General features: G+C 30.3%; 5 protein-coding genes and 1 long non-coding RNA gene across 10 annotated transcripts; 3 read left to right on the top strand and 3 right to left on the bottom strand.

Moving 5' to 3' along the window:
- The first annotated feature begins 566 nt into the window (after window positions 1-566).
- Window positions 567-2,789, top strand: LOC141534027 (GTP-binding protein 10 homolog). Its single transcript, XM_074253169.1, has 4 exons — window positions 567-758; window positions 827-1,133; window positions 1,783-2,001; window positions 2,085-2,789. The coding sequence occupies exons 1-4, from the start codon at window positions 723-725 to the stop codon at window positions 2,690-2,692; spliced, it is 1,170 nt and encodes a 389-aa protein (XP_074109270.1). The 5' UTR covers window positions 567-722; the 3' UTR covers window positions 2,693-2,789.
- On the bottom strand, window positions 2,707-5,439 carry Tcs4 (Threonyl-carbamoyl synthesis 4). 2 transcript variants are annotated; one of them, XM_074253168.1, is made up of 6 exons: window positions 5,301-5,439; window positions 4,985-5,125; window positions 3,877-4,135; window positions 3,681-3,809; window positions 3,225-3,581; window positions 2,707-3,126 (listed from the first exon to the last, which is right to left on the bottom strand). In XM_074253168.1, exons 3-6 carry the CDS (start codon window positions 4,099-4,101, stop codon window positions 2,827-2,829), a joined length of 1,011 nt encoding a protein of 336 aa, XP_074109269.1. In that variant the 5' UTR covers window positions 4,102-4,135; window positions 4,985-5,125; window positions 5,301-5,439; the 3' UTR covers window positions 2,707-2,826. The 2 variants fall into 2 exon arrangements, with proteins under 2 accessions (XP_074109269.1, XP_074109268.1); XM_074253167.1 differs by lacking the exon at window positions 5,301-5,439 and having other exon boundaries at window positions 4,985-5,181.
- LOC141534025 (nuclear RNA export factor 1) lies at window positions 5,275-7,283 on the top strand. The gene has a single exon (XM_074253165.1). It carries the CDS (start codon window positions 5,453-5,455, stop codon window positions 7,175-7,177), a length of 1,725 nt encoding a protein of 574 aa, XP_074109266.1. The 5' UTR covers window positions 5,275-5,452; the 3' UTR covers window positions 7,178-7,283.
- On the bottom strand, window positions 7,181-15,296 carry Ints1 (integrator complex subunit 1). The gene is made up of 4 exons (XM_074253164.1): window positions 14,926-15,296; window positions 8,403-14,297; window positions 7,544-7,816; window positions 7,181-7,429 (listed from the first exon to the last, which is right to left on the bottom strand). Exons 2-4 carry the CDS (start codon window positions 14,269-14,271, stop codon window positions 7,314-7,316), a joined length of 6,258 nt encoding a protein of 2,085 aa, XP_074109265.1. The 5' UTR covers window positions 14,272-14,297; window positions 14,926-15,296; the 3' UTR covers window positions 7,181-7,313.
- A 2,492-nt stretch (window positions 15,297-17,788) lies between these two features.
- Window positions 17,789-22,471, bottom strand: Pld (Phospholipase D). Of its 3 annotated transcripts, none has more exons than XM_074254357.1 (4): window positions 22,185-22,471; window positions 21,250-21,846; window positions 20,324-20,868; window positions 17,789-20,250 (listed from the first exon to the last, which is right to left on the bottom strand). In XM_074254357.1, the coding sequence occupies exons 2-4, from the start codon at window positions 21,810-21,812 to the stop codon at window positions 17,906-17,908; spliced, it is 3,453 nt and encodes a 1,150-aa protein (XP_074110458.1). In that variant the 5' UTR covers window positions 21,813-21,846; window positions 22,185-22,471; the 3' UTR covers window positions 17,789-17,905. The 3 variants fall into 3 exon arrangements, with proteins under 3 accessions (XP_074110458.1, XP_074110459.1, XP_074110460.1); XM_074254358.1 differs by lacking the exon at window positions 22,185-22,471 and having other exon boundaries at window positions 21,250-21,438; window positions 21,513-21,588; XM_074254359.1 differs by lacking the exon at window positions 22,185-22,471 and having other exon boundaries at window positions 21,263-21,438; window positions 21,513-21,583.
- On the top strand, window positions 18,525-23,095 carry LOC141534784 (uncharacterized). 2 transcript variants are annotated; one of them, XR_012480468.1, is made up of 4 exons: window positions 18,525-18,660; window positions 18,823-19,006; window positions 22,509-22,750; window positions 22,832-23,095. It is a non-coding gene; the product is annotated as an uncharacterized LOC141534784 (long non-coding RNA). The 2 variants fall into 2 exon arrangements; XR_012480469.1 differs by lacking the exons at window positions 18,525-18,660; window positions 18,823-19,006 and adding an exon at window positions 19,579-19,716.
- The last annotated feature ends 1,923 nt before the right edge of the window (window positions 23,096-25,018 follow it).

The following is a 25,018-nucleotide window of genomic DNA, read 5'->3' as shown; positions in this document are numbered from 1 at the left end:
AATTCAAAAAATTGTCACATGTTTGTGAATTTTAATGTCATGAATTTTGCACAATATTGAAATTAAAAGACATTTAAGAATTTTTTTTGAACAGTTAAATTATAGCAAGAAATTTTTTTTTTTTTTTTTTTTCAAATTTCATTTTTTGGTCCAGTTTTTCAATCCAGGATAAAAGTTTTATTATCATTGCTAATATATTTATATATATGAAATATATAGATATATTAGAAATTTGAATAGCGCGCTGCGCGCGCGCCTTAATTTTAACCAATAAGGAATCAGAACCACTTTTTGCGAGTTTCAACTATTCACTAACTAAAAGGGATTTTATCATTGGATAAAATTTCATCCGGGATTGAAAAACTGGCTTTTAGAAAATTATAAATGTACTTTTTTTTTAAAATAATCTTTAGACCTAGTTTGTTTAAAAAAAAGAAAAAAAAATGATGTCTGTTCATCGCAGTGAAATAATTTTTTGAGAATTGATGAAAATAATGTTACGGAATATTGTAGTAGCGCTCTCTAACGTTATATTTATTATAACCTTTAAAATGAACTTTTCAGTCATTCAGCTATTATTAAAATAAGTAAATGGATAAACAAGTGGAAATAATAAATATTAATTTCCAAATATTTTTGGCTGAAGATATTTAAAACAAAAATAATTTTTAAAAAATCCATAACAAATATATCATCAATCATAGATTAAGTAAATAATAAAAATGGTTTTTCTGACACGTTTTTTGCAGCTTCCAAAGGTAAATTTTAATTGTTAATTTTTCAAATAATTATTATTTGTCAACAACTTTAATTAATATTATTACAGAAAATTCCAAGGAAATTCTTGAGGGCAGGATTTCTTGATACCCTCCATTTACGAGTTAGAGCAGGTACGGGAGGTATGGGTTTGCCGAAATACGGCGGAGTTGGTGGTCGAGGTGGAGATGTTGTTGTTGTAGCTACTAAGGATTTGTCATTACACCACATTGCTGAACGATATCGTGACAGAAAAATTGTTGCTGGCCATGGTCATAACAGTGAAGCGAGAGGTATTATAGGTAAACGTGGAGAAAATGTTGAAATACCGGTACCTTTAGGTGTCACTATTTACGACTCCAATAAAATTGTCATTGGTAAGTTGATTAATCAATAAATAAATACATTAAATATTTTTGTTTGTTTTATAAAGTAAATCAGAGATATCACAATTACATAAAATTTCATGACATTAAAGTTAGCTGACACTTGACAATTTTTTAATTTTTTTTAACAAAAATTTGCTCTAAAAATTATTTAAAAAAAAATTGCATTTGTAGCTTTTTAAAATTTCTAAATGTCAATTTTTTTTATAAATTATTTTTTTGCTATAATTTATTTGTTACAAAAATTCTTTAAATTATCAACTATCTGCTAAGTTAATTTTCATAAAATTTCACGAAAATTAATTTAGCAGATACTTGATAATTTTTAGAATTTTTGCTACAAATAAATTGATATGTAAGAATTAAAAAAAAATTAATAATGCAATCTTTTGAAAATAATTATTCGGACAAATTTGTTTGTTTAATAAAAAATAAAATTAAAAAATTTTTATATGGCTGCTAACTATGAAAATTGAGTTAGCCGACATCTAAAAATTAAAAAAAATTTTTTTTTCTAAAAAAATTAAAAACAAATTTTCAACTAGTATTTTTCTTTTATTCATTATGAAATCTATTTCCATTTCGGCTGCTGAATGGTCTTTTTTTATTATCTGCTAACTTTAATATCATTAAATTTTAGGTGAAGTAGATAAACCGAATTCAAAGTTAGTGGTAGCTCGTGGAGGAGTTGGTGGATGCCCAGAGACAGGATTCAGTGGGCAGAAAGGACAAAATCATGTAATAACTCTTGATTTAAAGTTAATTGCTGATGTTGCTCTAGTAGGTTTTCCCAATGCCGGTAAAAGTACTCTTTTAGCGTCAGTATCAAATGCTAAACCAAAAATTGCTGACTATCCTTGTAAGTCTCATGATTACTTCTCTTTATACTAAGCTCTAATAATTATCAACATAAAAAATTTACTTTTAATTTATTTTTTTTAGTTACAACAATTAAACCTAATTTAGGTATCATAAATTATCCCGACCTAAGAAAAATATCTGTAGCTGATTTACCGGGACTTATTGAAGGAGCTCACGTAAATATTGGGATGGGACACAAATTCCTAAAACACTTGGACCGAACAAAGCTACTTGTTTTTATTGTTGATATCCAAGGGTTCCGTTTATCACCTCGACACAGTTATCGTAACTGCATAGATACAGTTTTTCTGTTGAATAAAGAGGTAGAACTTTACAATGCAGATTTGCTAGATAGACACGCTATTCTTTTAGTTAATAAAATGGATACTCAAGATGCTGATAAAAAATTCAAAGAAATAGAAGCAATGTTACGAGATCTAAAAACAGTCGCACGCGAGATTCCTGAAGAAATAAGGCCTGATAGAGTAATTGAGTTCGATGAAATTCTTTCGACGTCATTGACTACTAACAAAAACGAGCAATCTGCGATAATTAAAGAACGAATACGGTTTCACCTCGATAGAATAGCCAAAATTGAAGTTCAAAAAAATGAAGAGATAAGAGCTGAGTTAGAGTTGTATGAAAAACTCAAATCTGAATCACGAGCACATGCCCCTACGATGGTTTAGTTTTTTAATAAACGTTATTTAATATGTATATACTTTTTATTACTAAATAATTTTATAATTATTATTTTTTAGAATTTAAAAAAAAAAAAAACAAAAACTATTTACATTATTTACATGTAATAAAAAATAATTTTTTAAGGATATAACTCATTGGTCTTTAAATGTCTGCATTTAATGTCTAGCTCTGGAACTAAATGCGTCCAATCTTCACCAAGCGGTACTCTAGCTTGAATTTCAGCTTTTTCAATTTCCACAGGATCTCGAAGTACTCCAGCATTAACATTCCATCGTTCAACTCCGTTCCAAGCAATCATTATACCATTATCAGTACACAATTGAGGAGGAGGACGTACTAAGCGATAATCCATTTCATCACAAACTAATCCTAATGCTTTAGCTATGAAATTATTACTAGCAACTCCCCCTGATACAACCTGAAATAATTAAACCAAATTACAATTTAATTTATTGAAGAATCAATAAATTAAATATTCGTTGAAAACAATTCATTATACGATTAATGATACTATACCAGAGTGCGTTTATCATCAGGAATAAATTTTTTCTGATCCAAAAATCTCATAGCTCGTTTTGTTTTCATTACAATTTGTTTAGTAATAACTAATTGAAATCCAGCGCAGAGGTTTTCAATATCGGGAATCACTCCATCACCGATTGTTTTACTGTTTAATTCCTGGCGTTTGATGTGAGTTATAACAGAATTTTTCAGTCCAGCAAAACTAAAATTGCAATCACGATAATGGGCCATGGATACTGGAAATTCAAATTGCAATGGATTTGTGGCTTTACTTGCAGCTAATTCGATTGCTTGGCCTCCATTTTTACCACGGTACTCTGGTATATTCATCAATTTTAGTCTTCGTGCTGTCTAAAAGCATTGTTAGTCAATGAAAAAATTACAAGTAAATTTTAAATCTTAATGAAAATAAATATAAATATTAATGAAAAATAAAATTTTGATAAATACCTTATCTAATGCTTCGCCAGGAGCATCATCAAGTGTATTACCAATAACAAAAAAATCAGTAACACTTTTTACCAGTGCTAGTAAGCAATGTCCTCCTGATATTAATAAAACCAAAAATGGAAAATCTACCTACATTAACAATTTTGATTTATTTATTTCTTTAATTATTTTAATTATATTTAATTAATTAATATACCTTTTCAATCATTCTGGCTGTCAAAGCATGTGCTTCCATATGATGAATAGGAATAAACGGTTTATTTCCTATTTTTGACAAATACTTTCCAAAATTTCTACCAATTATCAGTGACAAAGCTAAGCCTGGTTTCATGGTTGTGGCTATTGCATCAACGTCTCTCAATTTTAATCCAGCAGTCCTCAATGCTTTTTCACAGACATCTGTAATATTCTCTCTGTGCATTTGTCTTGCTACAGGAGGAATTATTCCTCCATATCTGCAAATATATTTAAATTAATAAAAAAACTAAAGTTATTTTCATATAATGATACAGAAAGATATATGCACTCGAAAATTTTTTTATTTAAAATAAAATTAAACTTTAAAGTTAACTTGACCATTTTTTTATTTTTATTTAACAAAAAGATTTGTTCCAACAAATGATTTTTAAAAATTTGCATTTTTAATTTTTTTAAATTTCTATATGTCAATTTTTTTTTTGCCATAATTTATTTGTTATAAAATTTTTAAAATAATTAAAAATGTGCGACATTAATTTTCATAAAAAAAAATCATAAAAATTAACTTAGCAGATAGTTGATAATTTTAAAAATTTTTGTAACAAATAAATTATGGCAAAAAAAATTGACACCTAATTTTAAAAAAATACAAATGCAATTTTTTAAAAATAATTTTTTGAAGCAAATTTATTTGTTGAAACAAATTTTTAAATTGTCAAATGATAGCTAACTTTAATGTTATAAAAAAAATCGAAAATTGTTGAACGTCGGTTAATTTTAAATCATAAAAAATTCACATGTAGAAATTTTAAAACATTAAAAATGCAATTTTTTTTAAACAACTCAGAAATTAGAATTAATTTGTTAAATAAAAATTACATTAAAGTTAGCTGTCACTTGACAATTTTTTAATTTTTTTTAACAAATAAATTTGTTCTAAAAAATTATTTTTTAAAAATTGCATTTGGAGATTTTAAAAATTTTTAAATGTCAATTTTTTTTTGTCATTATTTATTTGTTACAAAAATTCTTAAAATTATCAACTATCTGCTAAGTTAATTTTCCTTAAATAAAATAAAAAATTTGTCAAGTGACAGCAAACTTACTTTAAATGGACATCAAGTTGTGAGTGTATAGCATCACCTAAAATATTTCCATCACCATCAATAATAGCAATGCCCGTCTCATCACAACTAGTTTCAATTCCTAAAATTTTAACTGGTCTACCCAAATTACTTGATAACTTTCTATTAAAACAATAAAAATGTTTATTTAAAAAATTATTAAATTTAATTAACTTCATTTCATCAACTAAATAACAAAAACAAAAACAGAGTAAAATATATTTAATCTCACACACGTGTATATAAATGATTTTATGTCTCTATTAATTTGGCACCGGTCTTTGTTTACAAAACTTACTGATCATAGGTTATGTTACGCCGACGTATTCGATAGAGTTTCCAAGTTATATATATACAAGTTATAATTTATCACAGTGATTACAACTAGTTAGTGTGTCACAAAAAATTTTAATTTAATTTTTAATTTTTAGAAATATAAAATAAATACCGATGAAAAGAAGAAAAAATAGGATGCCGACGGCATCAGTATCAATAAAAACAAGTCCATTGGCCCCCAACCCATCATTGGTAGTAGCAACGGCAGCTGCAGCCGCTGTTGAAGTAGTAGCAACAACATCAACAATTCCATCTCAGAATGCAAACTGCGAGCCATTGAGATTAACTCATCTCAAACCATCATTTAATAATCACGAGTTAGCATTAGCAGCAAGGCAAGATTTATGGCACAAATTTATTATCTTCGACGTGGGTGAATACACCAAAGAGACTATTTTGGATTCAGTATTATTAACGTGTCAGCCAGAAGTAATCCTAGCGCTTAAGTATCAAGTTGATAGTACCAAAAAAGCAACATTTTTAGCTAAATGTACTATTGCTACAATTGACACTTTAGTTAAGCAAGGATTGATGATAAGATTACCTGATGATAATATTTTAAAACTGGACATAGTTTTAGGTTTTGTAAATAATCAGGAGCTACCGTTAAATTTACATCGTATAATGGCTGATGTTTTGAATTCACGCTGGGATGGTTCCAAAAAAATACTTAATCTTGAAAGCTTTCAACATGACAAGCAATTTGGTTCACTTTATTGTCCATTATCATCGTCCAGTGTGCTTGTTTTTGTTCTTAAATGTTGTAAAATGCGAATGGGCAATACACGAGACAATAAATTACAGATACGTGAATTAAATTTGCGCAACAATGGTTTACTTGGAATACTATTGTATGAAAAGCTATTTGGATTTACACTAACGAAATTAGATTTAAGTCACAATAAAATAGAAAATATTGACTACTTACGATATTTTTCAGAATTTAAAATAACAGAATTGTGGCTGGATGGCAATCCATTCTGCAAGCAGTTTAAAAAGCCTGAAGATTACATTCAAGCTGTTAAATATGTATTTCCTAATATACAGAGATTGGATGGTGTAATAATAGGCGTTAAACAGCAATTTATGCCGCCGTATCATTCATATTTTTTGAATGACGGATCTAGAATAACTCTTGTGCGTCAGTTTATTCAGCATTACTTTACTCTGTTTGATCAAAAAGACCGGACTGACTTGAATGGAGTTTACGAGTCGGATGCTTTTTTCTCAGCAACTTTTGGAGACATTGCTAATCCGCGACACAGACAGCTTACTAAAATTATTAATATCAACAGGAATCTATTGAAGGTTGTTGATTACTCAAGATGCTACAAATATTTGCTGAGTGGTGCTGGGGAAATAATTGATTGCTTAAGACGTCTACCGCCTACGTATCATAATTGCAGAAATTTTACAGTCGATATTCTTTACCAGGGTGACAATCATCTGGCAGTTAATATTCAGGGACCATTTTACTACCGTGAATTTCCTATTTCACTCTACTTCAGTCGTACATTTATTATTGTAGAGAAAGATGACCGGGAATTTAGAATCGTCAATGATCAGTATCACATTCAAAGTGGAAATGCAACGATGATGGAAAATACCCAGACAAATACTGGACTTAATGTTATACCAAATTTCACTCCTACTTATTTGGGAGAAGGCGAAAAAAATGATCTAGTTAAATTTTTGTCGAATGTTAGTACAATGAATATGGAATATTGTCGTGAATTTCTTGAACAGTCTGATTGGAATTTACGTGATGCAATTAGTAAATTTATGAAATCTTATACAGTAAATGACATACCTCGAAAAGCATTTGGATCAAGGCATTGAAAATTAATTTTCATTATTTTATTAATAATTATTTCTTGATAAAACAATATATATGTATAAATATTTTTAATTTGATAATTAAACAAATAAACAATCAAATAATGAATTTATAGTTACTCTATACTTATTTTTTTTTTCAACATCCCTGTTGTATATTTAATAACATTATACTTTTAGTTATATGAGGAATTGTATTGACGTTTGAATTCACTCCTAATTCAAATACTTTTTGCAACAGAGGCAATGCATGTTCTGTAAATAAAATTAATATTTAATTTAATGAAATATGTTCAAATAAAGAATTAAAATTTTTTATAAATTTTTTTAATAATTTTTATCAGTAAATAGAAAAAAATTTTTAATTACCTTGCATACAGAGAACAACATCAGGAAGTCTGTCAAGTGCTGACATTAACACATCAGACCTAGGACTGTCAAGGCATCGTTGGAATGCTGATAATATCGTAAGATTGAGTGTTGGTTTATGTTTAAGTGCTTTTGCAAGTAATGAATGAGCTAGACTTCTTATATTTCCTTGCGGTGACACCAATAATTCAGTTAAGCTGTCAGTTACGTAGTCAAATATCGAGGGCTTTCGTGATGACATTTGTTCTATTTCTAGTAAAGCCGTCAAAACATCTAGAATAAAATATTTATGAGCATAAGTACAGAATTTGATGATAACTAGCAAGATTACCTTGAGAAAAAAAAAATACTTTTAATCAATTAACAATTTCTTGGTTCAAAAAACTCGATGACGATCAAATATTCTATTATTATTAATTATTAATTTCTGAAGAGAAGAGCATCAATATTTATTTTTGGATCATAAATAATCAAGATAATAGCTTTATTTAAATAATACTGAAGTTGACAGATATTAAAATTTTTTTTTTGAATTTTATAACAATTAAATTGTTAAAAAAAAAATTAATTAAAAAGTTTCACATGTGAAAATTAATAAAAATTACAAGTGAAAAGTTTTAGAAGCATTTTTTTATTGTAATTAATTTGTTAAAAAAATTTTTTAAATTGACAGCTGACCGCTAACTTCAGTATTATTTATTTGAATTAAGTAAAAATTATTTTAATCAATTTAACAAGTTTTTGAGCTAAGAATATATATTCTTGAAAATTTTCAAGAACATAAATTCTTGTACCAAAAAAATTTTCTTAATAAAAGTATTTTTTTTTCTCAGTGTATAAATAAATAAAAATAACTAACCTTCGCCTTGAATTTTGCTCAACGATCCAATCATGAAATGCCAGTTTTGAGGTATGGCGTTATCCTTTTGATTGATATTAGGTGGTCCAGCCAAAAATATTTCTTCACCGTTGGTCCCTTCTCTGGGTCCGGGTATCGCATTAATTAATGATCTTAGACTGACCACTCCAGAGTAGTAAGCTTGAAGTTCACGTAGCAAGTGAACACGACTGTGAAGATACTTGAGAGCGCGTTGAGCGTCATGTGAAATATAAGCTTGTAATAATGCAACAAACCTATTTAAAAGAGTAATTAAGTGATGGTGATCTTTGTAGTTTCCATAATTCTGGAAACACTGGAAGTAATTTTCTAAAGTATTTTCCAAGGCAGTTTGATGCTCCTCGTTGAATAAATAAGGCTGAAGAAGTTCTAAAAGTCCCATTACTTGAATAAATAAATTAAGATGATGCCCTGTACGGAAATCAATCATATCTAAATGTGATCTGCCTGTAAGCGATGACGCGAGCATCGGTAACTGTCGTAGTACCAAAATCGGATGTACTGCTGCCATTTTTCTCGCACACAGTTCAAATTCTTGAGACTTGGAGATCCAGGATTTTTGTCTTGGAGTTGCTGCTAACGCAGTCAGCAATGAATGACTCATGCAATCCAATACCGAGCCCGTCCAATCGGTGATCTTAGCACCGGCAACAAATTTTTTAGCTTGAAATTGATTCAAAAAGCATATTACCTTTGGTATCTTCATGTACATGTGCAAGAGAAATTGATGAGCCATATCTGATTCAATCGTGCTTGAGTTATCAACCATACGCTCTGCTAAATACTTCACAACATCAGAAATCCGCTTTTCTTTAGTAGATAGACAATGTTGAAGCAAATCAAGTCGCAATTCCATTTGTGTCAACGCAGCATTCCTACCCTGTCGATCATGAACAACAACAGCCTCGGCTACGACATAAGCCACCAACGTTAAAAGCTGTTGCGGAGTCAGCAATAAAATATCTTCTGGAACATAGTGTTTTGGAGTGAATTTATCACGACCTTGCCATAGCTTTGGATTACATGTCAAGGCCCAAAGAAAATCTAGAACCGCAGTTGGGTCGTATTCCTCGTCACACTTGTTGAGTAAGTGTCCAACGCATTTGTACAGAGTTGCCCAACTGGCTCTGTGAGTGAGCAAAGTTAGTAAGTAAGGTCGATATGTATGAGAGTTTACTATGCTATCATCAATCTTGATATGAAGCTTGGATTTCCCGAAGAGTAATTTCATCTGAAGAACAGGACAGACTCCAATCAGTTCGGGTTCTATTGATGCCAACCAGTCAATCAAAAGACCAGTTCTGGGTTTAACGAGTCCTTCGTTACTGTCTGAGACCAGTGACTGAGCCATTGCATTAACTAGAATATTATTATCTGCGTTCTTCAAAAGAATATCCAATAAAGTACGTCCCACACTCTCTAAATTTACAGAATCTGTATTTTCTAGAATTACAGAAGGCTCGCGTGTTTTAGTTAATGCTACGAGGTCATTACGTCGTGCTGTTTTTGTTTTTTGAACATCAGCAAAGTCCCGTAATATTGATAGGATTGGCGCTTTTACATCACCAATAAGTGAAATTAAATTTAAACACATATTTTTCCCGAGATCGACCAAGTTGGTTGGTGTTCCAGATTTTTTTAAAGGTAACAATATAATTCTCATTAACGTACACGAGTACTGAGGCATGTGGACAAGTGACGCCAGAAATTGTTCAACTTGCATTGAACTCAATACACTGCAGATATGTTGAATTGCCAGAATAATAGCTCCATTTTCTTTAGTTGATTTTTGTAAATTTTTTGCCAAAGTTTTATGCAATCTTCTGTATGCTTCAGCTTTTTGTAACATTGGAATATTTTCAATGAATAATTTATTTATAAGATGAGGTACTTCAGTTTTAACAGGATACTGTATTACAGATTGATTTTTAATCATCGCACTTTGCGGTAATGCCTCTTGTAATTTTTCATTCCCGGCTGCAGCAGCTTCAAGCAATTGTGGCTCAACTAATTGAAGTACTTTAACAAACACTAAGCCACCAGTAGCACCACGATGATGTTGAACTTTAACCAGTTGAGCCATGTAAGCTTTGTCCAGTACAGCCTCGCCAACAGAACTTCGATCGATTTGCACAGCAACATCCAGTGTATGCAGCAGCTTGCTCATTGAAGAAATAGGAATTCCAAAACTCTGAATAAAAAGAACCAATTGTTGAGGCTCAAGATCTTTTAGAGCAGCGTCAACTAATCGAGGTACATTGCTGCGTATCATTCGTAATTTCAACCAGTCAGGAATCAGGAGTGCTTCTTCACTGGTATCAACGAGATAAGCTTTTGGAGGGTCGCCAATTTCTGGAAACCAAGTCTCCAATAAATCATTTGACAAACCGTTGTCATCGAGTATATCATAGGTCAAAAGAATAATCATTGCATGAACAACAAGAATATGCATTGTACATTCTTCCTTGCTTGCCCACTGTACGAGTATTTGATCTTGGCTTTCGGACCAGGTGATATTTCCGCCGCTTGGTGAACGAGCTTTTCTCAGGTAATTGCAGAATATTGTCTTTAAAGCTTGAAGAGTTTGTCGAGCTTGAGGACAATCGCTGTCGGGTTCTGGTAAAATAGCTGCTGTAATAGTACTGCGTTCAACTACCAATTGAGCCATGTCATTTGCTAGATCTGCAAAGTCCGGGAGATCATCGTCGACAGTGTGTTCAGCTAGATAAGCAATGTAAGCTCGTACTAACTCTGGATTATTTTCTACAAGGCAGGCAGGGCGTAGAATATGAGAAACCATTCCGCGGACTGAATTGTGAGGAGTTGGAATATATGTAGCAAAATTTGGAATAGATGGAAGCTTTTTTAGTAGCCATACCTCATATTCGTTGTTACCATCAACTTCCATGACCTCTTCGTCAACAGGAATTGAATCTAAAACTAATTTCAATCCTGCTATGGCTTGCATACGACTGTTACTCTGTGGGCTTTGTAGTCTACGTAAAAAGTACTCCAGAACTTCGTTAGCATGCTGGGGATTTTCGTTGGGATCTGTCAAAAATTTTTGAAGGTGTCCAAGTAATTGTTGATGCCGAGGCTGCTTGTCGACTGCTTGGATTGTTGTTGATAGTAAAAATTCACACAGACATTGGACGGGTAATTGACTCAAAGAACCTTCGCTATTTTGCACCAGGTCTGCTAACCACGGCATACTTTGAGACGAACTCTGTTGCTGTCTTCGAATTATTTCCAGCAGAAAATCTGGTTTTCGTGATCGACAAAGCAAATGTCCAAGTCTATGAGAAACATTTAGTGACTGAATTTGTTCGAGTACTGCAGACGGGGGTCTTCTTGCTATTCCAGTTGGATCCATTGTAATTAATTGTGACAGGAGTAAGCTGTTTGATTCAGATATTTGAACCTTTGTTGAGGCAGCTGCTAGATGCGATTCATATTCAAGTATTTCTAATTTTTCACGTGCTTCTCGTTGCAATTCTTTCGTACGTTCTTGTTCTATTATTTCTGGAAGTGCTAGCGTAGGAGGTGGATATGAAAAATAATTTGTTATACACATTTCCATTAATGTTTGTAAAATTGGATAGCGACGCCACCCAGTTTCTCCAATTGTCGTAGGATTGTGCGCGGCTAATATTAATAATATTGTCCAGCCTTTCCAGTAACAATTAGATATAGCTAAATTCGGAGGAGTGTATCCAGATGGTATGTTTATGGATCCTGGAGGTTGATAGACACATAACTGGAATATTAATTCAATAATATCTTGTTGATCGGCTTGTAACATTGGAAATGCTTCTGTAGAATTACCAGCAGCACGTCGCACTAACTGATCAACAAAGTCCAATATTTCTAGCTGACAGTTACCTATTTCTTTGGACGTTCCTATCATCATTATTCGTAACAAGGTAGTCTGTAGCAGAGGAACTTCGCAAACAATACGCATAAACAGTACACGATCTGTCTCTGGTGGCCAATTATCCAATTTGTAATAATGCTCGGGAGATTCCAGTAGCATGATTTTTGGAATAGCTTTCAATAATTCAACTTTACCTACTCCATAAACTGATTGAGCTCTTTGTAACCAGTCTGTTGTGTCATACTGAATTGTTGATACTAATTTTTGAAATTGTTGTAAAGGAGCAACATCTTTTTTCTCACCTCGTTGAGTCAATAAAACGACTTCCTTAACTTGAGGGCTTATTGCTAAAAACATACAAAGGCACAGTAAGTCAATTATTGACGCAAACATCCGTTCTTTAAATTCAAATACTGCTATTTGTTGCAATATTTGTGGTCGTTCTTTCATCAATGCTTTTGCAAGTGTTATCAAATTGATATCATGACGACACACACGAATAATCTCACGGAAAAGTGCTCTCAGCGGTCGTAAAAAGTCTTCACGGTTCATCAGTAAATCTTGAAATATTTCTGCCAATAATTTGGCAGAAGCTTCTGGCGCTGATTGAAACATAACTGCTAACATTGGCATGTTATTAGAATTTCTGGCGTTAGACAATTCATTGTAGATTGTGTGCTTCATCATGGTGGACAAATTTTCTGGATGTAAACCTATCAACTCTTTAATTCCATTTAAATATAAATTAACAACGGCCTTTGTTTTTAATCTTAGTTTCACTAACTGGCTAATTACCTCGACATCGCGTTGCGTGTGAGTTGTACAATTGAAGCAGATGTAGATTAATAATTCCTGAGCTGGTTTCATCAATTTTGGATTGTGGAGCCACACTTCTATACGGGGTAATACTAGATTACGTATTTCAACAAGACCACACGCAGATGAAAGTAATTTTAAAACATTTTTCGTTATTGATTCGGGCTGACGACGGTTCAATTGTTCTTTGACTAAATCCAAAACCATTGTTTCAACTGTCTCAGGACAGTGTGCGTACCTGGGACTTACCGTAAATTCAGATTTATCTTTATCACCAATCTGTGTTGTTGATGTCCCAGAATCGTCGTCTTCCATCGTTGAAGGGCTGTGACAATCGCGTGATGCTAAAAGTGACAACTCGTGTTGCAAAGCACTCTTAGGCGGTATTCTTGTGCATAAACTTGTTAAAATATTGTCAGTGAAGCCTTTACATTCATCATGATCAACCCAAACACGTTCACCCAACGCATCTTCGATATATAATTTAAGAAATACTTCTGGCCAAGCTTTTCTGTCATGAAAACCACGCATCAGTAAATTAGCAGCTAGTACAGGTACCAAAGGATTGCCTTTGCTTTTAAAATTGTGAGCCTGATCACGTTTCAATAATGATGACAATGCATGTACTACACAATCATTTGAAAATATTGATGGTCTTATTTTAGCTAAATACATAAGACCTATGGACAGTAGACTGTCGGGCTTCCATCGCTGATTTTTAAGAGTTTTTATAGCACCACAAATTAAACCAATTACTTTATCACCTTCATCATTGTCACTAGCTTCCAGTACCATAGGTACAAGATCAGGCGGTTCACAGTCGATAGCAACAACTTCCCATGCTTCGGCGCTGGACATTGGTGGACGTGGATGGCTGATTACATGACTAGTCAGCTTGGCTTTTTTCGCGGGTATAAGCGATTGCAATGAACCAGACGGCGGTTCTTTGTTCTTACGCTCTGAACTTGATGAAGACGAAGCTGAAGATGCTGGTGCACTCGGCTTGCTGTGGATGACTCCTGGTCTCTTGGATTCAAGTACATCACGACTGCTCTTGGAACCAAGTGCAAATAAATCAGGTGGATGTTGAGCTATTTTGCTCTTGGCTCGGCTAATTATCGCTGGTTTATTTCGCTCCATACTTATTTTTATTCCTTATTCTGATCCTAAAAATTTTTTTATTCATGAAAAATTATATTTTATCAACAAAGTATAAATGTAGCAGTCATTCAGCAGTTTTTAGAATTTTAAACTATATAAATAAAATTTTACTAGATTTAAATTGAAAAATACATATTTGAAGATTTAAAAAATCAGCATAATCATTTTTTGTCATTTGTTAAATTATTTAATTTGTTAATTTAAAATTAAAAAATTGCCTCATGTCATTTTATTTAAAATTGTCTCAATAAAAGAATGAACTTGATAGGTCTCAAATTTTTAAAGTGGAAATAAGAGTAGTTATAGGTCAAATAGAAACAGTGGATGTCATACAAGTTAGCTGTCACTTGACAATTTTTAATTTTATTTAACAAAAAAATTTGTTCCAAAAAATTGATTTTAAAAAATTGCATTTTTAATTTTTTTTAATTTTTAAATGTCATTTTTTTTTTCTGATTTCTTTTTTTTTTGCCATAATTTATTTTTCATAAAATTTTAAAAATTATCAAATATGTGCTATATTAATTTTCATAAACAGTGGGGGATTCACTTTCATATAGAGACAATTTTATCCATATATTTGGTATCTACAATTATTATTATTATTATTATTATTGTACTGGGATAGTTTACCTGGAATTTCTGCTCCTTGAGGATGATGTAAAGACACAGACGAGCTGGAACGTTGTGGGCCGCTCTGTTTACGTCGTTTGTTTATATGGTTTATATCTGTGCGGTAAAAACCACTAGGAAGCGCTGCTGTAGAGTAACATGTCTGTCAATTCAGTCAATCTTCTACAGTGACTCTTACCGCTTGATGGCTGTTATAAAATTTATCTCTTGCACCGTAAACTTTTCCCTCCATTATTCTTTTGCTATTGTCAATTTTAGCGGATTATTATTTTATTCTCGAATTAATTTTATAAATATTTAATTAATAAACAAATTGATTTTTTATAATTTTTCTTTCAAATTATAGAGCGGTGTTTCACAAAGGTGATTATGTACATTATTTTAATGAGCAATTATTATTTAATTTGTAATTACTGATTTAGTTTAACTATAATTATGTATAATTTATTTATGATACTCACAAAAGCAAATACTGGACAATTTAAGTTTTGTCAATAAATTAATTATGTATTAATAAAAAAAGTAGTTATAAAAACATAAGTTTTTTTATGAGGGTGAATTCAGCAGACAGCTAATTTTTGAGAATTTTTAGATTAATTTTAACTTAATGCATAGAAAAATCTTGTGAAAATTTCCATATGCATTTTTTTATATTATTTCTTCTGTAACAAATAAATTGTTTATAAATTATTAAAAATTATAAGATGTCTGCTAAATTCACACTCATGTTTTTTTAACTATTTTTATTTTATTTTATTGTAAACAATACACTGAACCCTACAGCAAAGCCATTAACTAAGCGAGTTTCATTAGAAAAAAATAATAGTTACATTATATTTAATAATGACACTTATAAATGACATTAAAGTTAGCTGTTACTTGATAATTTTTAATTTTCTTTAACAAAAAAATTATTTTTAAAAATTGCATTTTTAATTTATTAAAATTTCTACAAGTCCATTTTTTTAATAATTTTTTTGCTATAATTTATTTGTTAAAAAAATTAAAACAGGTGAAGTGACAGCTAAATTTAATGTCATCACTTATAAATAATTTCTTATAAATATTAAATGACACTGAAGTTAACAGACATTAAAATTTTTTTAGAATTTTATAGCAATTTAATTATTATAAAAATAATATTATTAAAAAGTTTTACATGTGAAAATTAATAAAAATTACAAGTGAAAATTTTTAGAAGCATTTTTTTATTGTAATTAATTTGTTAGAAAAATTTTTAAAATTAACACCTGACCGCTAACTTCGGTATTATTCATGATTTCGCGTTACAGATGCCATAAGAGCGTAAAATAAAAATTCTATTTTTTTTCTAAGTCGAAAAAAAATTTTTAGCTTGAAGAAATTTTTTTTTTGCATTTCTGCACGTTTCATACAAAAATACGTTGATTCCTGAAAAAAAATTTTTTTTTTATACGCCTTTATGGCATCCGAGGTGGGTCCCAGGAGCCACTTAAGTGACTGCTAGGGTGCTAGTTCATTTTAATTAAATAAGTCGCTAGAAGAAATGAAAGGAGAAACCTTTGAAAAATTTTTAAGTTTAAAGAACACTGTATAAATCAAAGTATTTAAGTAATTACATAATACAAACAATAACAAAATAATTTAAATACAATGTAACAATCAGACTTATTAATAAATAACATTTATTTCAATAAATAGTTAAATATTTGAATTCTCTTTTCTCAATAAAAAATTATAAGAATAGTTCTGTTTATTTAGTACAACATATTTTTAAAAATATATTAATTCATTCATTCATTGATTTAACATTCAAACTTTATCTAAAATTTGATTAATATAAATAGTAAATTCTTTATACAATTTTATACACTTGATAAAAAATAGCAAAGAATTAAATAATTAAAAAATGTACATCAATTGTAACTAAAATGCAATCCCTAGTTTTAACATTAAATAAATGTACATAATACTGCATTATTAAAAAAGTTTGGAAAATCCAAAAGCGCACGCCTCATAATCTCATATTTCACAATAAAATTGATTAAAGTAAAATATAAAAAATTCTTCACGCCATTTGCGTGTGCAGTTTAAAAAAAAAAATATTATTTTTTTTAAATATAAAGACACTTATTCCTCTTGTGGCTCCATCTAGAGAGAAAAAAAAATCTAGTGATGTTGCAGGTTATAACTAATCGGTATCTAGGTATTTTAAATGTTTAGCCAGTACTGCTTAGCGTCTGTATATAATTCAACAATAATAAAAAAATAAACAATAAGTATTTATTTTTCGTTATTTAGTTCCTGAATTCTATATGTTTCTGTAAATACAAAAAAGTCTGATATGTCACAGTTAGCAAAAAAAAAACATTTTTTTAAAAATTTTTTTTATATTTTATTATTATTATTAAATTTCGTATATACTCGTTATACACAGAAGTACCAAAAAAAAAAAAAAACAAAAAAAAAATGAACTGCTTTATTTCATTTTAACTGGCGCCATCGTTTTCACGTGAGGAAAATAAAAAAAAGAAAAAAAAGTTCGTTTTCTGTACGTGTATATGATAGTGAATTTTTTAAAAAGTCAATTTAAAGAAAAAAAAATACGTGAGCTAGAGTACTGAAATGAAATACGGACCCAGTTCATCGCAATCTTGAACTAATAAAAAAAACGCGGTCTCGAAATATCAATTCGTTCGGGAGTAATCGTTGGTACATCCTAAATGGGATGACATCCGGACGTCCACGTAAAATTTTTTTTGAAACGTTTTTTTTTTTTCAAAATAACAACAAGAAATGATTTTAGAAAGTAAAAGATGGCTTAACTTAAGTGTTTTCTCGGTGTACATCTACTTAAATTATTGTATAAAAATAATATGCTTGAGATAGAGGCATTTAAAGATCGCAAAATTGCTTGACATTGACGAGTCGAGTGTAAAGCACAACCTCGCGCGCTTCGCGCTATGAGGCGTGCAAAAGGCTATTAAAGTATTAAAATAAATCAAGTCCACAAAGACGTGGGCATTATTCCTACAACTGTACCAGCAGCTGGAGTTAATGTTTCGTCTTTTAAAAATTCTAATGGTAAATCAACCAAGTGTCCTCGAATATTCATCAACATTTCTTGTGCTGCGATAGGATCTGAAGTACTCAGAGACACTTGTTGCAAATAATTATCTAAACTCTTAAAATCAGTCACTTCATTAGAAGGTATACATCGAAATACTTGTTCAAAAATATCTGTATTTTGTGAGCTAGTTTTCTTCCAAATATCAAAATAAAAGGAGTTCTTGATAATGTCATCGACATTTATATTTTCAGATGACCAAAGTAAGCCGAGGTGCTCACGGAATAGCTGCTTACGCAGTGAGCCTGCAAAATTTCCACACGGATAGGGAGAAGAATTCATTTGACCCTCTTGAAAATCTAAATCATGAATGATTACTGCTATTTCACTGTCTCTGGTTGCAATCATACTGCGGTCATTAATATTTGCTGATCCACAAATAACAGTTTTGTCATCAACAATCATTAATTTACTATGTACGTATATTAATTCCGTAACTATCGTACCATTTAGTAACGAGCTTGTTCTTAATCCATGAAAAGTAATATACTCACTTGGATCATCAACACCTGCGGCTTTTAATCTATTCAATATAGCACCATTACCACGTGATATTGACACATAATTCCAGTGAGTTATTGCATGCAATGCTGTACCAGTTGGGCTACCAACTTCACCTTCAAATCCTGGTAACAACGGCATCACTATAAATACTTTAAAAACGGCATTTTCTCTATGAGCACGTAAAATTCTTTTGAAAAGTGTCTCACCTATCCTATTTCTTACACTATGTTTATCCATAGTCGCTAGAGTTATAAAAAATTGATTTTCTATATAAATAAATTTTTCAGAATTAGTTATTGCTTCAATATAAGCTTCGTGTATGCTCTGTTCCGTAGTGTCGGATTCAAGAAATCCAGCAGACCAAGAACTCACCGATCGCAGTACTTGACACTTAACATTATGTATGGAATTGCTGAGTATAAAAGCCGCATTACTAGAGCAGTCTTTATAAGATTTTGGCAGGAGAAATGGGTAAGCTGGATTTAATTTAGCTTTTTCTACTTTAATAGCATTCCAACGTTGGATAAAATGTCGCGCAATATCACGCGCAGAAGCACCTTGAACCAAGACACCTATATCATGCCAAGGCATACGTGGAGTCGTGCTTCTATCAACGAGATCTTGATACGGACTCTCGAGGTTGTCAAAATCTTTGACTATAAAATTAGTGTAATCTTTGCCTAGCCACAATTTAGCTGCACCAGGAAGTCCAGACAAAATATCTGCATTATTTTTTAAAACTCCCTCTAAATCCACAGGTTCATGAATTACCACATTGTCTACTTGATCTTCATCATCACTGCTGTCATCTAATTCCTGCGGAGTGTAAACCATATTTATCAGCTCTTGTCTCTTTATTTTGACATTCTGCTTAACTCGATCCACCGTCGTCTTGGCCATGTCCAGTATATTTTTTTTCTGAGGATCCGGAGTGTTGCATTTTAGTCGCTCGGTGTTTGCATCATCTGGCGGTGATAAAAAAGCCGAGTTAACAATTTTTACGCTGTGGAGAGATCGTGGAGATGCATTAGTTTTACCGGGCTTTGGAATTATTGGAAGAAACCCGGTAATGGCCATTGCGATTGTATTAGTAGCTATTGCCAGAGGAAGCACTGCATGCTTGTTAGTTCTCATTTCAACAGCACGTTTGCTACTGGTGGTAGTTATTCTTCCTTTAGTAGGTATGTAGATACTTGATTGATGAACTGAACCCAAATCAGTTAACCTGTGCTCATTATTATCCCAACGTCCGTAACAGAGGTCAATGCCACCGACAAATGCTAGCTTCTGATCCACTACAACTATTTTTTCGTGGTGAGCCCACAAAATTACTCCAACTCTCGCATGGTCTGGATGCCTAAATACTTTAATATTTTCTGGACACAAAGAAACTAATCGCTGCTTACTGTAATAACTATTTATACCTAAAGCTAATTCAACTTCTTTGTAAATCATAACAAAAATTTTTACCCCTGACGTAGCTTTGCGCTGTAAAATTTTATCTAACCGCCAATAATCCCCGTCAATCATCGGCCTCTTCATATGAATCTCTGGTGATATCCACCAGTCTGCGATAAAAATCTCTTCTTTTGCACTTTCTAACGCATCTGCAACCGCTGACATATAAGTGGAACCGTCGATAAACCAGGTGGCGGATGTTGGTGAACGATACGGTGCAAATGATCGATGAGGATTTTGTTGAATAAAACATTTGCCTAAAAAAATGGAATCAGAAAAAATTGATAAAATCAAATAAAATTTATTTAATAAATTATTTAAAATATATACCTTGATTATTAGCAACGTTTTGAATAAACTCAAGCCACTCTTTAGCTTTTCTTCGCGTCCAACACTCAATAACAATATGCCGACTTGAATTAATAATTTGCAAACCATTTCGTGAGCCAGTGGCATACAATCCAGAGCTGACTTCAAAACAATTATCCATCAAAATTACAGACTGTATTCTACCGTCTTTAGGTCTTATGTAAGCGATAAATGTATCTTTAACAACAAAATGACGTGAATGCCATTTACCGCAAAGTGATGTACAAAAATGACTACAGTGAACACAACTTATACTTTTTAAAAGACCACAAAAAATACAACCGGCTTTTGAACTCGAACCCGTACGTTTTAATATTATTGACTCTTTGCCCTTATCACCTAAGTCCCCAACAAAAGATAGATGGGATAATTCCATAAAACTAATAGTTTCAGGATGACGTTTATAAATTTCTATTTTCAATAAGTTGCTCAAGTAATCTTCCAATACTTTCATTCGGTGTTCAAGGCACTCGTAAGGCACTAAACCGTCTGGTTTGTTTGGAAATCTATCATAAAAAAATTATAAATGATAAATAAAAAAAAAATAAAAAAATTTTAATTAATTAAGTAAAAAAAAATAAAACAATTTTAATTAATTAAGTACACGGAAAGAACAAGATGACACTGAATATCATTCCAGATTATACTGAGTGAAAAAAAATTTTAGATAGTAGTTAGTATAATCCAGATATCACCTAGTATAATCTGGATTATACTAGCTACTATCTGAAAATTTTTTTCGCCACAGATATCACTGAGTATAATCTGGTATGATATCCAGTGTCATCTTGTTCTTTCCATGTATAAGTAAATTAAAAAGAAAAAATAAAAAAATTTTAATTAATTAAGTAAAAACAAATAAAAATAAAAAAATAACTTATAGAAACCTTGGTAAAGCACCTCTGGGTTTATTTTTAACTTTATTGTCGTCTAAATTTTTTAAACTGTTTCTTCTACTTCTGTGACTTTTCGTAGGAAAAGGAATGTTGAGGCTCGCACGAAATATTTTTAATTGATTGTGTAAATTTTGTATGTGCTTATATCGTTTTTTAACAGTCCAAACAAATGGTCCGTGCCTAAATTCAATAGTATATAGATTCGGATTTAATAAATGAGTGGTTACGCTCCGTTCATTATCAATTATCCTCACGTGTATATCTTCTCCTGGTATAAACACGTTATGTTTTTGCGATTTAAATTTAACAGCCGGTGCATGGATTGCATTAAACGGCAATATGTTTATTTGTACTCTTCCTTCTTTGTTTATATTATTATCATCATCTAGAGATTTATCGTTTAAAGACTGACGGTCGTTGACTGTTACCGAGATTTCCAATGAATCTGGTACACCAAGATCGTCATCGTACTCCGAGTCGTGTGACAAACCGTGGTCTTCGTTGTCATAATCTCCACTTGATTTATCTGCTTGTTGTTCATCATTTTTAACCATTTTCTTTGTAATTATACTCACTGATATCTATTATCTGAAAGAACAAAAATAATAATAATAATAACAATAATAATAATATAAATAAAATAATAAATTTCATTTTTTATTCAAGATTAATGTTAATGATTAAAATATATAATCGATAAAATTATAAAGCATGAACAAAAGAACTCTCTTTTTTTGGCCTTGATATTGAGGTCACTTCAATATTTGTAATATTTATACTTACATAGTTTTTATGTTTACAAATCTTACAATAATTATAATGACCGTATACTTCAAATCTTTAAAAATTTTAATTTTAATTTTAACTTTAATATAAATAAATAATGGATTTTAAAATAATTGTTTTAATAAATAAAAAGTACTTACATCACAGACTTATGGTAATGAATGAGATTTTTATATTCCTATGAGGTTATAAATAAGTATTGCTCGATTGAAGGCAATAATTGAAAGTAAAGTAAGAAGACAATAGTTAAAATTAGTCAGCATGATATTGTTAAAGTCATTAACTTGTTATCACGATCAGGCTTTTAAAGTATAATTAACAGTCGAGAAATCTAAGTGTTATTGTTGATAAAGTTTGCTTAATAATGTGCGCTTATACTTATGGCTAGCTAACGGTACTCAAATTAAATACATCTACAATGTATAATAATTTATACTTAGAATCTAGCGTAAGTGTCATTGTAGGTGTATACAACTGTCACTACAGTCACAGTTCAGACACATGTACTAAATGCTCACAACTAACGGGCATTTAACCACGAGATTACTCGAAGAAATCCGAAGGATCACGATTTTAAGACAAGCTGTTGATAAAATAGAATTCTATGGATATTTTAAAATTGTTTTCTTTAAAAACGTCTTTTGTGTATTTACACAGTAAATTTATATTTAGATGCGATAATTGACGCTGTTAAAATATAAATAATGTAAGTTTACCGACGTCATTGTATTCACGTTTATTATTTTTACTCACTTTTTCAAAAATACCTGTATTTTTTTTTTTTTAGGTCACAATTGAAAGCATCTTCTAAATTATGCACATGTGTGAGCTCTGGTAATTTGCAGTTTGGTTCTTTATTTTTTTATTCAATCACTCATGCGGAAAATTGTTTCGATAGTTAATAATCTTAATAAAAATTTAATTTGTTGTAATTGGTTAATAGACTTATTTTGATGACATTAAATTTAGCTGTCACTTCACAAATGTTTTAATTTTTTTTTACAAATAAATTATAGCAAAAAAAAAATTATTAAAAAAATGGACTTGTAAAAATTTTAATAAATTAAAAATGCAATTTTTAAAAAATAATTTTTTTGTTAAAGAAAATTAAAAAATTGTCAAGTGACAGCTAACTTTAATGACATATTTATATTTTAAGTTGAATTACAAGTACACAGTAAAAAATTTTGCGTCAATGCGTCAAAAAATTTTGTGTTAAAATTTTTTATGTCATTAAAGTTAACCGACGTTTTAAATTTTTTGAATTTTTTTAAATAAGTTAATTAAAATAAAAAAAAATTTTTTAAAAATTGCACTTGCAGTTTTTAAAGTTTTTTACACGTGCAAATTTTTTTTTTATTTTTTTAGGATAATTTTTTCAATAAAAAAAAGCTCTAAAAATTTTTAGATATCAGCTAACTTTATTTTCATAATTTTTATGTTAAATATTTATCATTTTTTTGTGTTAATTTAACACCATAAATGTTGAATCTACATATGAAAGTGTTAAATATTTAACACAAAAATTTTTAACACTGAATTTTATGACGCAAAATTTTTTACATAGTACATATTACATGAAAATTAAGTTAGCCGACATTTAAAACTTTTAGAAATTTTTATATTGAAAAATTACTTAAAAAAATCAAAAGAAAAAATTTCACATGTAGAAAATTTTAAAAACTATACGTGCAATTTTTGAAAAATATTTTTTTGTTTTAATTTAATTATCAAAAAAAAAAAAAAAAAACAAAAAAATTAAAAACGTCGGGTAACTTTTACAATATACATATTACAGGTGTACGTTTTGTTTATAACTGTGTTATAAAAATACTGATAGAAATATAAAAAAACAATGTAAAGATTATTTCAAACCTGAAAGTTTTATTTTGTTTACGAAATGGTTCAGATGTTATTAACGAGATAAAAACAACTAAAAATACATCAATCTAATAAATTGCTACTAGAAATTTTGATAGTTATGTGTAATAACTATCGGCTTTAATTTTTTTTAATTGTAAAGACAACTGAGCTAAATAAAAAAAAAAAAAAAAGATTCAATGATGCAATATTTCGAATTTGAAAAATGCTAACCGTAAGATGGACGGTGTGGCTTAATGTATATAGAATAAGCGAAAGTAAAATTTAGTATAGACTGGATAGCTCAAATGGTAGAGTAGCCGACATGTCATCGGAAGGTTCTGGGTTCTCGAATCCCAGTCCGAACTATTCGAATTTTTTCTCGCATATTCTATACACTCACATTAAGAAGTGCCTCTCCCTAATCCTTTCTCAAACCTTTCTCACAAAAATATCCTGTTACGTGAATGCTGGAACGCTTCATGTAATGATTATCCGTAACTCCTATTCTTTCCCGCTTCACAGCATTATTTTCGAATTTGAGTAGACGATTAAAAGAGTCAAAATCAATCAAAACGTGATTGATAGCAATTTTATTTAAGTCTTTATTTTCAAGTAATTTTATAGGATGAAAAAAAAATTTTTAATTAACTTTTAACTTATTTTTTTTTAATTATGATCAATTACTTGAATAAATAACTAGCTTTATTGGGTAAAAATTAATTATAGTTAGTTTAATTTAATTAAAATAATTATCTTTACAATTAGTTGAAATAAATTTCTTCTTAATACCTAAAATTAGTGTTTTATCTAGGCTAAATTACAGTGTTAGTGTTTATGCAAAAACTATTATTTTTTTATATTTTTTTTTTTTTTTTTTTTTTATTGATTGCATTAAATAATTACATTTGCAAAAACTATTATTTACAAAAGCATACACTACAAATACTACAAAACCGAGCTGCACGTATTATATTAGGAGTAAATAAATATACAGTGGAAATTCTAATCAATGGAGTTTTTCACAAGTTACAGTGTTTTCAGGGTTTCATACATGACGGACAGAAAAATTTTTATAACTATTTTGATGTTTTTTTTCCGCATCTCTTGCACG

This window comes from Cotesia typhae, unplaced genomic scaffold (genome assembly GCF_013202065.1).
Source record: "Cotesia typhae breed Kobodo isofemale line unplaced genomic scaffold, CoteBio_Ctyphae scaffold_13, whole genome shotgun sequence".
Lineage (NCBI taxonomy): Eukaryota > Metazoa > Arthropoda > Insecta > Hymenoptera > Braconidae > Cotesia > Cotesia typhae.
Note: the sequence above shows the minus strand (reverse complement) of the source record. Positions and strands in the feature narration are given on the sequence as shown.

Coding starts and splice junctions, on each gene's coding strand:
- LOC141534027 (XM_074253169.1), top strand. CDS start 723: ATGGTTTTTCTGACACGTTTTTTGCAGCTTCCAAAG. Junction 1,134..1,782: donor CTCCAATAAAATTGTCATTG/GTAAGTTGATTA, acceptor ATTAAATTTTAG/GTGAAGTAGATAAACCGAAT. Junction 2,002..2,084: donor AAAAATTGCTGACTATCCTT/GTAAGTCTCATG, acceptor TATTTTTTTTAG/TTACAACAATTAAACCTAAT.
- Tcs4 (XM_074253167.1), bottom strand. CDS start 5,181: ATGAAGTTAATTAAATTTAATAATTTTTTAAATAAACATTTTTATTGT. Junction 4,136..4,984: donor CAACTTGATGTCCATTTAAA/GTAAGTTTGCTG, acceptor ATATATTTGCAG/ATATGGAGGAATAATTCCTC. Junction 3,127..3,224: donor CTGATGATAAACGCACTCTG/GTATAGTATCAT, acceptor TAATTATTTCAG/GTTGTATCAGGGGGAGTTGC.
- LOC141534025 (XM_074253165.1), top strand. CDS start 5,453: ATGAAAAGAAGAAAAAATAGGATGCCGACGGCATCAGTATCAATAAAA.
- Ints1 (XM_074253164.1), bottom strand. CDS start 14,271: ATGGAGCGAAATAAACCAGCGATAATTAGCCGAGCCAAGAGCAAAATA. Junction 7,817..8,402: donor GAGCAAAATTCAAGGCGAAG/GTTAGTTATTTT, acceptor ATTTTATTCTAG/ATGTTTTGACGGCTTTACTA. Junction 7,430..7,543: donor TGTTGTTCTCTGTATGCAAG/GTAATTAAAAAT, acceptor TTTTATTTACAG/AACATGCATTGCCTCTGTTG.
- Pld (XM_074254357.1), bottom strand. CDS start 21,812: ATGGTTAAAAATGATGAACAACAAGCAGATAAATCAAGTGGAGATTAT. Junction 20,869..21,249: donor CCCAGAGGTGCTTTACCAAG/GTTTCTATAAGT, acceptor TTTTTATGATAG/ATTTCCAAACAAACCAGACG. Junction 20,251..20,323: donor AAACGTTGCTAATAATCAAG/GTATATATTTTA, acceptor CCATTTTTTTAG/GCAAATGTTTTATTCAACAA.